Source organism: Diceros bicornis, chromosome 3 (genome assembly GCF_020826845.1).
Source record: "Diceros bicornis minor isolate mBicDic1 chromosome 3, mDicBic1.mat.cur, whole genome shotgun sequence".
NCBI lineage: Eukaryota > Metazoa > Chordata > Mammalia > Perissodactyla > Rhinocerotidae > Diceros > Diceros bicornis.
In genome coordinates this window covers 33,248,628-33,263,822 of record NC_080742.1, presented here as the reverse complement: position 1 = coordinate 33,263,822, position 15,195 = coordinate 33,248,628, and the positions used below count along the sequence as shown (strand labels likewise).

The 15,195-nt window shown below is 40.3% G+C and overlaps 1 protein-coding gene across 2 annotated transcripts in view; it reads left to right on the top strand.

Annotated features, from left to right (window-relative positions):
• Positions 1–15,195, top strand: part of SLC25A13 (solute carrier family 25 member 13) — a 192,063-nt gene that overhangs the window by 109,273 nt on the left and 67,595 nt on the right. Inside the window, exons 6-11 of one of the 2 annotated variants that reach the window (XM_058525909.1) lie at positions 5,611–5,757; positions 7,594–7,732; positions 8,500–8,593; positions 8,808–8,892; positions 12,453–12,540; positions 13,030–13,188. In XM_058525909.1, the coding sequence (XP_058381892.1) occupies positions 5,611–5,757; positions 7,594–7,732; positions 8,500–8,593; positions 8,808–8,892; positions 12,453–12,540; positions 13,030–13,188 (712 nt within the window). The remainder of the gene's footprint in view (positions 1–5,610; positions 5,758–7,593; positions 7,733–8,499; positions 8,594–8,807; positions 8,893–12,452; positions 12,541–13,029; positions 13,189–15,195) is intronic. The other variant, XM_058525900.1, reaches the window with a different exon arrangement.

Genomic DNA, 15,195 nt, shown 5'->3' with positions numbered 1-15,195 from the left:
GCTGTCTCCATCGGCAGCATTTAGCAAGCACGCATTGCCTGACACTAAGAGCTCTCCTTGCAGAGCTGTGTCATCTTCCCAGCTCTCTGGGTTTCCACAAGGTCTCAGGCCCTTGATTTTATTGTCTGTACTCACTTATTTGGGTATCAGTTCGATTTTTGTCATCTGCCTGCTCTTTGTATGTACTGTGGGATGATCTCATCTATTTCTACAAGTATTATTTTTTTCTTCTGTTTTTTGGTAGGCCTCCCCCTAAAAGGAGCAGGCAGTCCATGTAGGTTAAGATTGTGGCTCCAGAGCCAGATCTCCCGGGTGCACATCCAGTTTCATCTTTAGTGTCATGTGACCCTCAGCTGCTCTTTGCCTCCTTTTTCCGTATGCAAAATGGAGGTGATGATAGAGCATCCTTTATAAGGTTGTTAGGAGGGTTCAAAGAGATGAAGCAGGAAAACACAACAGTCCCTAGAGCATAGCACACACTTAATGACGCTCAGTAAATGTTAGCCTTTTGGGTTTTTTCCCTAAAACACTATCTACATTTCCTAGATTTACACTTCTACTGTACCTCTCGCTTTCTTTTGTTTATAGCTTAACTTTTCTTTATAACTTAAACTCTCATCTCACTCTAAGTTTCTCATCGTGGTCACGAGATGACCACGTGGTCACCTCATCTCTTTCTCCTTAAGTATTTTCCTTCGTGGTAGATTCTCCTGTCTCCCCCATAATCCCGGGTTAAAATTCTTTGAGATATATCTTGCTCCATTTTTATATACAAGTCATCACCAAAACTTTTCTTAAAATCTCTTTTCCAGTTATCTGTTCAAATGTACTTATGATTTTACCCAAGGCAGCATAAGTCAGTGGTTAAAAATCTCAATTTTGGAATCAGACAATACCTTAGTATAGATCTCAGCTCTGCCACTTCTTAGCTGTGTGACTTTGGACTAGTTACTTAACCTCTCTGAGCTTCAGGTGCCTCTTTGTAAGAGAGGATAATAATTATTCAGAGAAGATGATCATTACTTCACAGAATTATTGTGAGGCTTAAATGAAATACTGTCTTTGAAGTTCTTGGCATAGCCCTGGCCTGTAGTGTTTAAGCATTCAGCTGTTACTGTAGTTCTCCACCCTGTCTGGTCTTCATCGCTATGTTCCTATGGCTAGTTCAATATGACTCAGCAGAACCACTGTTCCTTACTAAGTGATTTTTTTTTTTTTTTGGTGAGGAGATCAGCCCTGTGCTAACATCTGCCAATCCTCCTCTTTTTTTTGCTGAGAAAGACTGGCCCTGGGCTAACATCCGTGCCCATCTTCCTCTACTTTATATGGGACGCTGCCACAGCATGGCTTGACAAGCGGTGTGTCGGTGCGCGCCGGGGATCCCAACTGGCAAACCCCAGGCCGCCGCAGCGGAGCGCGCGCACTTAACCGCTTGCGCCACCGGGGCAGCCCCACTAGGTGATTTTTTGAAAGACTCAAAGAACTAATATCGGGAGGGACTTGAGAGGTTTTTAAACCATTCACCTTGACAAAAATCAAAGCTACCATTTATTAAGTGCCTGTCATGCATGAAGTCTGTTTTTACAATCCTGTACAGTACGTGTTGCTGGGGCTCAGAGATACAGACACGCTCTCCCAGCTAGGAGTGTCAGGGTGTCAGGGATGATATTTGACTCTGCCCATTCCTGGTCCAAATTTCAGATTTTTGTCGTCATAACATATTGCTTCCATAATCCTCTCTATTAAAATAAATAAAATAAAATAAATTCCTTGACGTGTGTTCCTCAGCCTGTAGTTAAACAAATATTTCCAGTGACTGGGAGCCTGCTACTTCACAAGATAACTCATTTCATTGTTGAATAGTTGTACAGATTAAATACTTCTGTGTTTTGTGCTAAAACCTGATCCCTATATTTTCTTTCCTTTGATTTTTTTTTTTTTTTTAAGAAATACAGAGAACCAATCTAACTTCTTTTTTACCTGATAGTCATTTAACCTTTAAATAGTTCAATGTAACTATTGCTGCTTTCCTTGTTCTGCCCTCTCCCACACATATGCCGAGTTTGTCCATTCTGGTCCCTTTAGTTTGGGAAATGAGCAGTCTCTTACATTGGCTCTATTCCGTGCACACCACATGTTCTCTGTCCCAGTTTTATCCCTCTGGGTTCAGATCTACAAACCGTCAGGGTCTTGATGGCCCTAAGTATGCGTTAGGTTTTCCTTAAGTAGCTTTCTAGGTACCAGTGGAGAGCTTTGATTTTAAGTCACTCTACCATGAGTAGTGAGCCTGGGTATTTATATCAAAGGTCATTCATTCTTGAATTAAGCATTTATGGAGTACCGGTGTGTTAGCTCCCACAGGCCTCCTTATTTGTCTTTCTTCTCTTCAGTCTCTTGGGGTTATGAGAAAGGAGCAAACAGCGAGCAAGGCCTGGAGAAGGCCTTTTAGATTTGGTTTCTCTCCTCCATGGTCTCTGCCATTGTCGGGGGAACAATCTGGGACTCGGAGTGCATAGAAGACTTGAGCCTTAATGAAAAGCTTTCAGGAACTTTTTTGTTTTCTCATGAAAATAGGCAACCGAAAATATCTAGAGCATTAAGAAAAATTTAAAGCACACTGAATTTTTATCTTTTCATAGCTATTAAGATTCCTAAGTGTCAAATATATTTTGTAATCAAATTCCTGACAGTAGCGTATCCCGGCTCCCTGTGCAGCAGAGTGAAGTATTAGGAGCATTGTCAGTGGGCCGGAACTGCCGGGGTTTGAATTCCAGCTTTGTGGCTTCCTGTCAGTGAGACTTTCGTTTCCTCAACGAGATTAATACAACGAGGTTAATAATAGTACCTACCTCATAGGATTGCTGTGAACATTAAATGAATTCCTATAAAGTGCTTCAGAACAGTGTCTGGAGCGTAATGCGTGCTCACTGAATGCTGTTATCATGGTTGTTGTATTGGTTGAGGTAATTAGTTTTATTTCTTCACCCAGAAGAAGAAACCGTCATGACATAAACAGATGTTCTTCAGAAGGCAACCCACATCTTCAGTAAACTACTTTTAAAATTGGGGAAGCACCCAATAAATGTTTCTATTATATCCTTCTCTTTAGAGAACTACATAGATCTAGCTTCTTGTTCTTTATGGAATTTATAATGTCCCCACTTTTTTTTTTTTTGTTTTTTGTTTTTTTTTTGTGAGGAGATCAGCCCTGAGCTAACATCCGCCAATCCTCCTCCTTTTTTTTTGCTGAGGAAGATGGCCCTGGGCTAACATCGGTGCCTATCTTCCTCCACTTTATATGGGACGCCGCCACAGCATGGCTTACCAAGCAGTGCGTCGGTGCGCGCCCGGGATCCGAACCAGCGAACCCCGGGCCGCCGCAGCGGAGCGCGCGCACTTAACCGCTTGCGCCACCGGGCCGGCCCCAATGTCCCCACTTTTTAAGAGCTATTGGAAGTGTATTCTCAAGTTGGTCATCATTAAGGTTAAAAGTGCTTTCTTATTCCATGAGTGAAGAATCCCTGCTAGTAAATGTTTAATCATGGACGTGTAGGCACAGAAATGTGTAGGCCTCATTCGAAATGCACCCCCTGTCCTGCAGTGTGAGCATCGGCCCCCACTTGGTGTCCGTTTCCCGTTTTGGCATTGCAGAGAGGTTGGTGTTAGTGTCCTGGCTTCCTGCTTTCTGAGGAGATGAGGTTGCCTGGAAAAGTGATGCCCTTGTTGGTATGAGGGTCTGAGGATCCCTAAGACTCTATATGAGTTATAAACTAGGGGAAATGTTAAATAACTGACCACATATTCTCCTATTGTTGAGAGTAATCTTGGCTCACGATAGCTTAGCAGTGGGTCTGGCAATTCAAAGGAGACTGTGTTCATTTCCTTTCAATTGAATACACACTGTGGTCATTTTTCACTACAGGGTGTTTTAGCAGTCGGCTTCTGCCTTCCTCTTAAATTGGAAGCACTTGTACAGAGGACCCCTTTTTGTTCGATAGATCGTGACGTGTTCCTTCACTTGGTTTTACAGAATACCTATTACTGATGATTATGTCTGTGGTTTACTGAGTGCTGACTATGTCTAAAGCATTCTGCCCACACTGTAAGTGGGATGAACAGAGCATAGCCTCTTTTCCCTAGCAAGGTAGGAGGAAAGAAGGGAGTGTAAACAACTGATTTTAATGTAAGATGGACTAAGACAAGTCTTATAATTGAGGTTCAGGCAGGGGGCATGTGATCAGATCAGTTATTTCTGTTAGGAGGCCTAGTTATATGTACTTACTTGGTGGCATTTGAGCTCAGCCTGGAGGTTGTGGGATTTCAGAAGCTAGAGAAAAGGCCAGCAGTCTACGCTAGGTGGAGAGAAGAGTGTGAACAAAGGCCCGGATATGTGGAAGGTCTGGCAGGGCTGGGCATGGGGTGCTGGAGCCGAGGCAGAGCTGGCTAGAAGGGAGATGAAATATACTTTAAAGCATTATCAGACTCATGTCATTTCTCCTGTACTTTAGTTTGCACTGCTTCATAAGGCCAAATTTTTTACTCAACTATAAGTTAGTATCTCACCAATGTTAAAAAAACTAATTCCCTCCTATCATCTAATAAAGCTTATTTTGATTTAAATAATTGGAAGTCCTTGAGAACCATATCAGTGATGCTTTTTAATTCTATGGAGATTAGATCTCACTCTAAAGGCCCATTTAGGAAATGGGCAGAGTGTCCTGAGGAAGATAATAAAATGCTCTCTGCAGAAGGGATGCTCCTCCTACATGGCACATGATGGGTTTTGATGGGAGGCTATGTTTTATTTTGTGTGTATACTTATCTGCTGGGAATAGCAACAGAAATCTAAGATTGGGCTTCCTGTCTAGACCATATGAATTAAAACATATATCTGATGGTACTGCCACAGTTTTGCCGCCTCTGACTCACATACCATCCACTTCCTAATTCTAGAGCAGTGGTCCTCAGTCAGGACATATGGGCCTCTCTGGAGACATTTTTGATTGTCATGGCCTTGGGCAGAAGGGCTACTGACATCTAATGGGAAGAGAGAGGGTGGGGATGCACAGGACAGCCCCCATAAGAAAGATATAACCTGCCCCAAATACCAGTAATGTCAAGGCTGAGACACACTGTTGGAGGAATAGCATATTCCAGAGGAGAACGCCCTTTTCAATCTGTTGTTACATTACATGTTTTTGGACCGGGTTACCATTAAGAATTGTCTTGCTTTGGAGAGAGGTTGATGTCCCTGTAGGTGTTTTTCCTTTGATCATCTGCGTCACCTAAGCTGGGTTTGGCCAGATCTTTGAACCTACTGAGCTTCATTGCAGTTTTTATTTTGTTTGTGTCCTTGGACGCTAACAGGGCACGGAAGTGATTTGGTTTCTTTAGGTAGGAGATATAAGATGGAATGTGCTTTCTCAAGACACGTTCACTGGTCTGAGCAAAGTTCTCTCTTTGGAAAGAGAAAATAGCTTGGGGGGGTGCTGTTTAACAAGCAGGTGGGGCTGTTAAGATATAATCTCTGTTTCTTCACTCTGATTTGAAATTGAGAAGTCATTTGTAGTGATTGAGAAACATAAATTACCTCACTTTCTTTATTTGTAGGAAATACAATTGGAGCATGCAAAGCAAGCCTTTGTGCAAAGGGACAACGCCAGGACCGGAAAAGTCACAGCTATTGACTTCCGAGACATCATGGTCACCATCCGCCGCCACGTCTTGACACCTTTTGTAGAAGAATGTCTAGTAGCTGTAAGTTGTAACTTGCCCTAGTTACAACTAGATGTGGTTTATTCTACCTGGTATAAGCTCAATAAACACGGGATCATAAGAACAATTCTTACAAATTATGTAGAATTTTTTCTCTTGACAACACTAACATTGTCTTAATGTGATAGCATACGTTACCAGACAGAGTGTGTTTTGGCTAGTTTTAGTGGGTGGGTTAATTTGTTATCTGGATAATACGGAATATCTTAAAAAAATGTATTAACTGGTTGTTAAAAAACAAAATAGGAAAACCAAATTTATGATCGCATGCTAATTTTGCTTAATATTTTGAGGTATGTCAAATGCTGATCTTTGCTTTTATCTATTCTCCAAGGTAAAATTAAAAAAAAAAATAGTGTACACAGATGTTTGTTTGAGTAGTAAGCAGAATAGAAACACTAAACTTTAGATTCACTTGTTCATTCAACATACGTGTGTTGAGGCCACAGTGGCATGTGTGACAGGAGGAGCCCTGCTGTCCCGTGTCATGGAGCTTCCGTCCTGGTGACTGTCCGGCCACTCTCCTCACCTCATGGACCTGGAGGGTGTCCTGGAACATTCTGTGGTGGTGGTTCCCAAGCCTTGGTCATGGAGCATAAGAATCACCAGGGATAATTTTTAAAAATTCAGATCCTAAGGTCTCTTCCAAGCCGACCAATTCACCATCTCTACAGGTGGCAAGGTCCTATAATCTAATTTCTAAAGCTTCCCAAATAATTCTGATGATGTCTTGAATTTGGGAACCCTGACACAATGATAACTCACCTCTTGTTAATCCCAGGGAGAAGCCTTTTTGAGTGTTTTCACCGTCACCTGGGTTTCCTGCAATGCTTACCATAGGCAGGAACCAGGGTAGCTTGTCACTTTTCCTTTTTATCCCTAGTGCCTCTTTTTGGAGATGTGGCATTCTGACAAGACCTTTTCCGCTCTGGCGCTGTGTTAATCTAGCTCCGTTTCTTGGCCCCCCTGCTCTACTCCATTCTAAACTCTCATGTCAGCTATTTTAAATGATTGCTAAGTGGAGATTTATGTGGTTGTTACCTTATAAAGAAGTGCTTTCCTAATAAAAATATTTTTCCTTGTTAGGGAAGGATAGAATTTGAAACCAGAAACTGAAGTTCCATTCATAATGGACATGCTGTCTGTTTCCCTTGTCCCCTGTGAAGAAATACGGTTTCTTACAAATTCTGATTATCAGAATTCTGACCAGTCTTAACCTCCATCAAAGCATATGACATCTCATAATTTTACCACAATACGCTTGTTTGCCAGAAATCCCACCAATGTAAAGTCTGTACTTAAATGACTATTTATTGCTAGTTATAAGTAACATGACAAATCATGATATTAATGTTAGATTGACCACTTTCCATAGTGTGTTTGTGTTAGTATAATATAGTTTTGCACGTATAAATACACATGTGTGCATGTGTATAATATACTTTTGCATGTCTAAGCCTTTAAGAATTGCTCATTAGATGAAATAAACAAACTTATAAAACATTTCCAATTGAAATTTGAACTCTGTAAATTATTACTGGTCCTGTTATAATCCTACATATGTATTTATTTAGTTTTCTAGGACTTATGTGTGGAGAGTACAAGTTCTGGTCGTGATTAGTTGCAGTTACTTCTAAAAATCATTTATAGCTTTTTTTTTAATGTGAAAGAAAAGTCCTTATGGCCATTTCTTCTTATACACGCATTCTTGATTACTTCCAAAACTGGCATTTGATATATGTACTTCTGAATCTTCTTCATTCTATAAATTCTGTGTTCATTTTTCTTCTCTCTTCTCTTATTTTCAACTTACTTGAGGCTGCTGGAGGTACCACGTCCCATCAAGTTAGTTTCTCCTATTTTAATGGATTTAATTCACTTCTTAACAACATGGAACTCATTAGAAAGATCTACAGCACTCTGGCTGGCAACAGGAAAGATGTGGAGGTGACTAAGGGTAAGTGAGAATAAATTTGAATTCTTACCTGGAAGTATCTTCGTGTATTATTATTAGGCTGAAGAAGGCAACGCAATGTTTATTTTATAGATTTTTCTATCCCATTGACACATATTAACCATATGGTACACGTGTATTCTCCATCCTTTGATCAGACAAACAAAATCAAACAAAACAATCTTCAGCAAGTTTTAAATAAACCAAAGATGGTCTTTGAATGAGGGAACCATGTTAAGTTTCTTAATGTTTTCAAATCTTGCTAGAACCTGAGCTTAATTGGCAGCCTCTAAAATGGCCTTCAGAAGTACATGAGGAATTCTATAAACTTATACTGGTGACAGTGTATGTTGATATATAATCTTGTACAAGAGATCAGCTTTTAATGAGATTTTTTTTTTAAACCAAGAATTCCCTTAGGAATTCCATAGCTTCATTAATATAACCTCCTGGAACCGATGCATATGAAGTTTCATATCTGCTTCCTTGTTTTCTCTCACCTGCAATTTGAGTAACATCCTGTGTCATTTATTCAAAGCCTTCAGATGACACCAAGCTTTTAAAGTCAGTGTTAGAGAAACTATTCTGCACACTCTTTCCAGATGAATGAAAGAACTGCAAAAATTCTTACCCTGTTTGGGTTGACTTGAATTCTACGACTGATAATAATAAAGTTGGTGATGTTCACTCTTTCCAGTGCCTTGAATTAATGCTGCATTTAGTGGCTATTCCTTCTTGAATCTTTCCCTTTTAACTCTTTTTCCATACAGGGGAGTTTGTTCTGGCAGCTCAGAAATTTGGTCAGGTTACACCCATGGAAGTTGACATCTTGTTTCAGTTAGCAGATTTATATGAGCCACGGGGGTAAGTTGGCCTTTTTTTTTTTTTTTTAATTAGCTTAATAAAAGAAAGTTAGGAGGTGGGGGTAGGAGGAGGGCAGCAAACTGGGAGAAAAAGAAGCCAAATTAAAGACGACTCTGAAATATGGGAAACAAGGAAAGGAGCGTTTTAAAATTCCATAATGTAAATTTTAATAAATTTGTATTTTGTTGTTGCTTGTGTTTGTTTTTCCCTCCAGACGGATGACTTTAGCAGACATTGAACGAATCGCTCCTCTGGAAGAGGGAACTCTGCCCTTCAACTTGGCTGAGGCCCAGAGGCAGGTGGGCACAAGGAGCAAACTTGCTTCCTGGGGTTTCTCTAGAAGGTTCCCTTAACCCCTTTTCACTTGCAATGGCCTTTTTGGCACTGGTATCTGACCTACCGTTTTTCCACTTTGCACCAAATATCTAAACAATTTCAAAAGGCTGAAAAGAGAAGTTACTTATAGATGTTCTGATTAACAGATAACTGGCATTTGCTTGTTTCTTTTGAAGATGGAGTGATTTCCTAACTATATTGGAAACCTAATGCTCCAAAATAGGCAGAAGACCTTTTCTTCTTCCCTAAATCTCGTAGTGAGAGATGTGGGGAAGGACTCCTGTTTCGGTGTCGCTGTCCCCAGAGAAGCGGCGCGTTGTTAAATGAACGCCGTCCTTGCTCCGCGGAGAGGTACTTCGTCAGTACGTTGTGTAACTGCCGTGCCTTCCGTTTTTCTCAATATCAAAATGAGATAATTTTGTTTAGTCTGGAGTCATAGTTTGAAGGCTTTTAGACCTATTTTCTCTGTGAAAGGATTCGTAAGTTATGTGGAAACAATTTGAGGAATGCTAAATTTTATTTTATGGTTAACAGAAACCAATCTCTTGAAGTTGTGGGAGTCAGAAACTTAAGACGTGGGACCTCCTCATTTAACTCTTGCTCGACTTTCTGTAGATCAGGATTAGAGAAGAAAAGCCTTCATAGCCTGTGTGGTGCTTACGTGATGTTTGTAAAATAAATCCACTCACAGACAAGCATCGTTTTAGAAAAATACCTCCTTTAAGGCAAAGCCATCTCTGAATCCTGGGAGACTTAAGAGTTTTTGGCTTGGAGCGCTGGGTCTGTACGGAGACGCCAGTTTGACCACAATGGGTTGATGCGGGCTACATTTTTAGGACTGGCAGGCCTCGAGCCAGGACCCCCTCCCTTCAGTTCTTTCCCACCCAAATGCAGCGGCGAGTTTTGTGTGCAGCATGTAACTCAAAGTGGTGAGTGTGTGCTCAGTAAATCCTAACTAGGCACCTCTGGAAAACCAGCTGGCTGCTGTTAAAAGAGGAAGCCAATTTCCCCGAGTGCAGGAGAGAGAACTGTATAATCATGTGCAGAGGTGGAAGCAACGTTGCTCTCCCCTCCCTTTGATTTTTAAACACTGCTTACCAGATATGATTATCTCTTCGTCTCTGTGCTACTAGCTATCGTAGAAATTTGGGGATTAAGAAAAAGTGGAGAAGTTTTTTTTTTTTAGATTCCTCCTGTTCTGCAGCTGGCAGTGGTATCCCACAATTTTTCCTTTATGCTCTCTGCAGCTTTTGAAAGTTTATGATGGGTGCTTGTTGATACTGGCCATGAAAGGGTTAGATGAGATTGATAAGATTTATAGCAGGAAATGATTGGCTGCTGCTTAGAGGTTTAGAGCAATTAACAATGGCCTTACCTGGAATATTCTTTACTATGTGAACCCCAGTGGGCCTGACAACATTGATGGACTCAAGCAATGGAGGGCAGCCACCCACTAGGCTCAGTGCTAACATTTATCCTCGACAGAAGAGTGCAGGAGCAGGAATCTTTCTTGTCTCATTTCAGGAGCATGCTACATTTCTAGCTCCAGAAAAGTTAAATAAAAGTCTGGGATTTAATTTATTTTGTCTTTTAGATGAGGAATTAGTGATAGTGGTAGGTCACACCCTCCATTATTTTCAAAGTATTTTCACTCATTATTTTGATTCCAGAACCTCTCTAACCATTGCATATTTATATCCATGTAAATAAAACTGTCTTATGGATGCATCTGTCAAAATGAAGTTACTGTTGACTTCCAGCTAGGCAGGGATAGAATTGGAAACACCCCATGGAATTTGCAGAAGAAATGTTTTACATTCTTAAAGATGCATATTTCTATATAAAGCTATTTTCAGTTAAATGCCTTTGAAGGAGATTCCAAATTACCTCATTGTATTAGAATTGTATTATATTGACAGCAACTAAAATTCAGTAGGTTGATAGTTGGAGTTGGTAATTATTTTCATTGTTCACAGATTTTAATTATTGTGGCTTTTGAAAAAATGAATTTTATTGAATGTATTTATTCATTCAACAGGTATTTATTAAAGAGTAACTATATGCCACCCTCATTTGACAACTCTGTCTGACATAAAATTAGTCTTTTATTTATGTAGACAGAGAAATGCAATACTCTGAAGTGTTCTGACAATCAAGAACACGGTAAGGATAATAGGTCAAAAGAATGATAATAGAATAACAACTGACTGGCCTGAATTATGAATTTAGAAAAGATGGACAAAAAAGAGAAGAAAGTAACCATCACCTGTAATACAACCACCTAGTTGTAGCCACTGTAAACATTTTCAATATCTCTGGGTGGTGAGATAATCAAAATGTTAGTATTATTTTTATGTGCATATACATACCCACAAATAATTCTAATAAAAAATAACATTGCACACAGCCTTTAAATTTTTTTTTTTTGTGAGGAGATCAGCCCTGTGCTAACATCTGCCAGTCCTCCTCTTTTTTTGCTGAGGAAGACTGGCCCTGGGCTAACATCCATGCTCATCTTCCTCCACTTTATATGGGATGCCGCCACAGCATGGCTTGCCAAGCAGTGCAACGGTGCGCGCCCGGGATCCAAACCGGCGAACCCCGGGCCGCCGCAGCGGAGCGCACGCGCACTTAACCGCTTGCGCCACTGGGCCGGCCCCACACAGCCTTTAATATGGTTTTAAAAAGATTATCATTAATTATTTCAAACATTTAAAAAGGTAAAGAGAATCATGTCATGAATACCTCTCTACCCACCATACTCTTTTTAACCAGTTTTCACTTTATAATATCATATGACCATTTTTCTTCACATCAAATATTCTTTCACAGTATCATTTTTAAATGATCTATGATTTCATTTTAAGGCTGTAGCATTATTTTTAACCGGTCATTGGACATTTTGGTTATTCTCATGGTTTTTGCTCTTAAAACAGTACTGCTTTTTTAATGTTCTTGTAGCTTGATCCTTGTTTCTATATATGATTATTTTCCACCCTAACTTTTTATAAGTAGAATTGCAAGGTCAAAGCTTGTATACATGTTAAGGGTTTGGGTATATGTTACCAAGTTTCCCTTCAGTTTATACTTGATTAAATGGCAGGTTTGAGAAGCCCTGTTTTTATCAACTCTTGCCAGGGTGGGTATTGCCATTAAAAAACAAACAAACCCAAAAATCTACCAATTTGATTGATGAAGAATGATATCTCATTAATGTTTTTAAATTTGTGTCTCTTTGATCACTAATGAGATTTAAACATTGGAAAATAGGTTCATAACATTTTTTTTTTGGTACATACTGGCTTTCATTATATTCAAATTTGATTTTAAACATTAACAGCAATAATAACTTTTTATTAATAAGAATTTACCAGATCTAACCCTACCTTTCTGTTTGACATTTTAGTTGTATCATGAATTTAGAACCCAGTGGGTAATTTTTAAAAATAATATGTGCTCATTTTTGTTCTATCCTCCTTTCTATCTCCTGTCTTCCCGCTCTCTAATTCCTGTCCTTGCAAAGAAGAAGGCCTCCATCAGTTCATCTCGACCAGTTCTCCTACAGATCGCCGAGTCGGCGTACAGGTTTGGTCTGGGTTCTGTTGCTGGAGGTTAGTCATGGATGAATGCAAATTTTTTATATTTATTATTCCTCTTATTTTTACTGTGATTTTCCACCTTGAATATTAAAGGGCAAAACCTTCTCTGGTCTTTCCCCAAGCCAATTGCTAGTCTGTAGCTATGAAATGGGACAGGAGCAAAGGGAAGTTTTTCCCCATCCCTGCATGTGATCAGGGACTTAGGAGTGTCTTGTTTCTCTTACTTATCTGCAGGTCGGCTTTCTAAAGACAGGCTAATAATGAGGTTAGGCTGTAGTGATGTGCTTTTTTAAATTTGAACTATTTATGACATTCTTTTATCAGGAGATGCTTGAATGAACATCCACGATTGTTTAAGACTATGGAAAGTGCAGTTTTAAAATCTATACGTGCAAAATTTGTTTCTTTCCTTTATCAGTCTTCTCTTTGACATTAACGACCTTCCCCTCTCCACCAGCTGACCTTAATTCCTTCTGAAATATTGGTATTATTTGATTTTAGCTGTCGGAGCCACTGCTGTGTATCCTATTGATCTTGTAAAAACTCGAATGCAGAACCAGCGATCAACTGGCTCTTTTGTGGGAGAACTTATGTATAAAAACAGTTTTGACTGTTTTAAGAAAGTGCTACGCTATGAAGGCTTCTTTGGACTGTATAGAGGTTAGTGCCATGTGCTAAATTCATGTAAGGTGAAATAATAGTCAAAGATTTTTCCATATGAGTGCCTGAAATGTATTAGAGAGACTGCGTTAAAATGGAAATACAGCAGATTCTCAATTATCCATGCTAATGGGAGCAGGCTAGAGGCTGCTAGGGCAGGGCTAATCAAAACAGCACGTAATCTGAAAGCCATTTGTATTGCTCTGTAGTATGTTTTGTTTCTTAAAATTATTTTTATAGATGTATTCAGTGAGTTTTTAAAAGACTCATATTGTTTGTGTTCTTGAAATAAGTTCACTCACCAGCTAATAGAGAAAAGCATCCTGGGGACAGGACAGAGCCTCTGTGGAACTGGTTGTCCTTGAATATACCACAAAAAAGTCTGTCAAACAGGTAACGGAGGGTTCAGTGGAGCCCTCCTCTACTGCCTCCTTCTGAGTTCAGGTTGCCCCTTCCTTCCTCTGACTCTGTACCCAGTGGAGCTGATTCACACACCACTCTAGCCAGGTAGTCCTTCTGTATCTTGCTGCTCCTTTAATCATTTAAGATTCGTTAAGCAACAAGAACAGTAGCAAAATGTGTCATCACTAATAGAAAGGATCCCACAGACCCTGCCTGCTTTTTCAGTGGTATGGGCCTAAAGAGGTGTGACTTTACTTCTCAACCTCTCTTTTTGTGATTGCCTTCTACAAAGAGAAAAGAAGTAAGTGTGTTTGCATCAGCTAAAATACAGTATCTCAAGGCGTTCAAGCTGAGCCACTTTACCATTTGGCAACGGCAAAGCTGGCAGGATCTTCCTTCCCTGCCCCAACTAGTGTTTGCTCTAGAAGAAGAAAACAGTATTTAGTACTCTGCCGAGACAGACCTTGAAACTGGCAGCCATGTCAACCTGTGCCTCTGAGCCTCTTCTGCCATCTGCTGACTCCAGTCTTCACCTGAAGCACTCAGGTTAAAAAAAACAAAGACCCCTCTTGAAATCTCTCACCTTAGAAAGTAGGAGGTTTCAAACTCCAGAGAAGTTCCATTTTGCAGGTTCCATTGCGTGAGTGGATAACCCCCATCAAAGGCCTTTTGATCTTTTGTCTGTCTTCTTTCCCTCACCCCCTGCCTCTTCTTACAATTGGGAAGGTCTTTGACCCCAGGTGATTGATGATGACCCTTACAGGGTCACTGCCTTCCATTTGAAATACTTTTCCCTCCTGGTGACAGCAAACCTCGCAAATGAAATGTCTCCCAAGTAGTACAAGGTTAATGTCACAGTTCCTGCTTTTCAGTGATCCAGGCAAAGGCACCACGTTCCCTGTTCACGTGGGTTGTTTTCTGTAGGAAGGGCTTTGAGCTGCAAGTTGGACAGACGTCTGAGCCTTGGCGTTGCTTCGCAAACTGCTTTTATAGTCTTCCCTTGGTATTGGATTAAGTATCATGGGTGCCTGTAGAATTGTGAGAAATTTTTTTTTTTTTTTCCCTTGTTCTACTGAATGTCTTTAACGTGCTTGTGTTGACCTGGTTTGTTTTAATTTTGAGTTTCTTCTCTTTCCTCTTTGACCACACCTGGCAGGTCCTGGTTCTTGGTTGCATCTAGATTTCTGTCCTTCACCTGTCGTTTTGACCCCATGGACAGAACAGCTTACCTCGCATCTGAGTGCTGAAGGCTGTGCTAACATGGGCCATCCCACAGACCTCTTGCTGCTTTAGTTATTGCATCTGCGAGACAGAAAGGGTGGTTTGAGCTCCTCAGGGAAGAGGAGTAAGCCGGCCTATTAGAGAGAAATGAGGGCTCACTTTGAACACCAAAGAGGCAGCTCTTCACCCTTTTTCTGGTTTAGAAATAGCCATTTATCTAACCTGTTTTGGGTGCCTGAATCCTAAAGTCTTCTCAGTCAGAGGATAAGTAGAGTGCAAATATAAGATCCTCAATTCTGGGAGTCACCTGTATTCATTTCTCCCTGATTTCTGCTCTTTTCTAGTAGCTGATTTTAAAACAAAATATTTACTGTAAAACTTTGT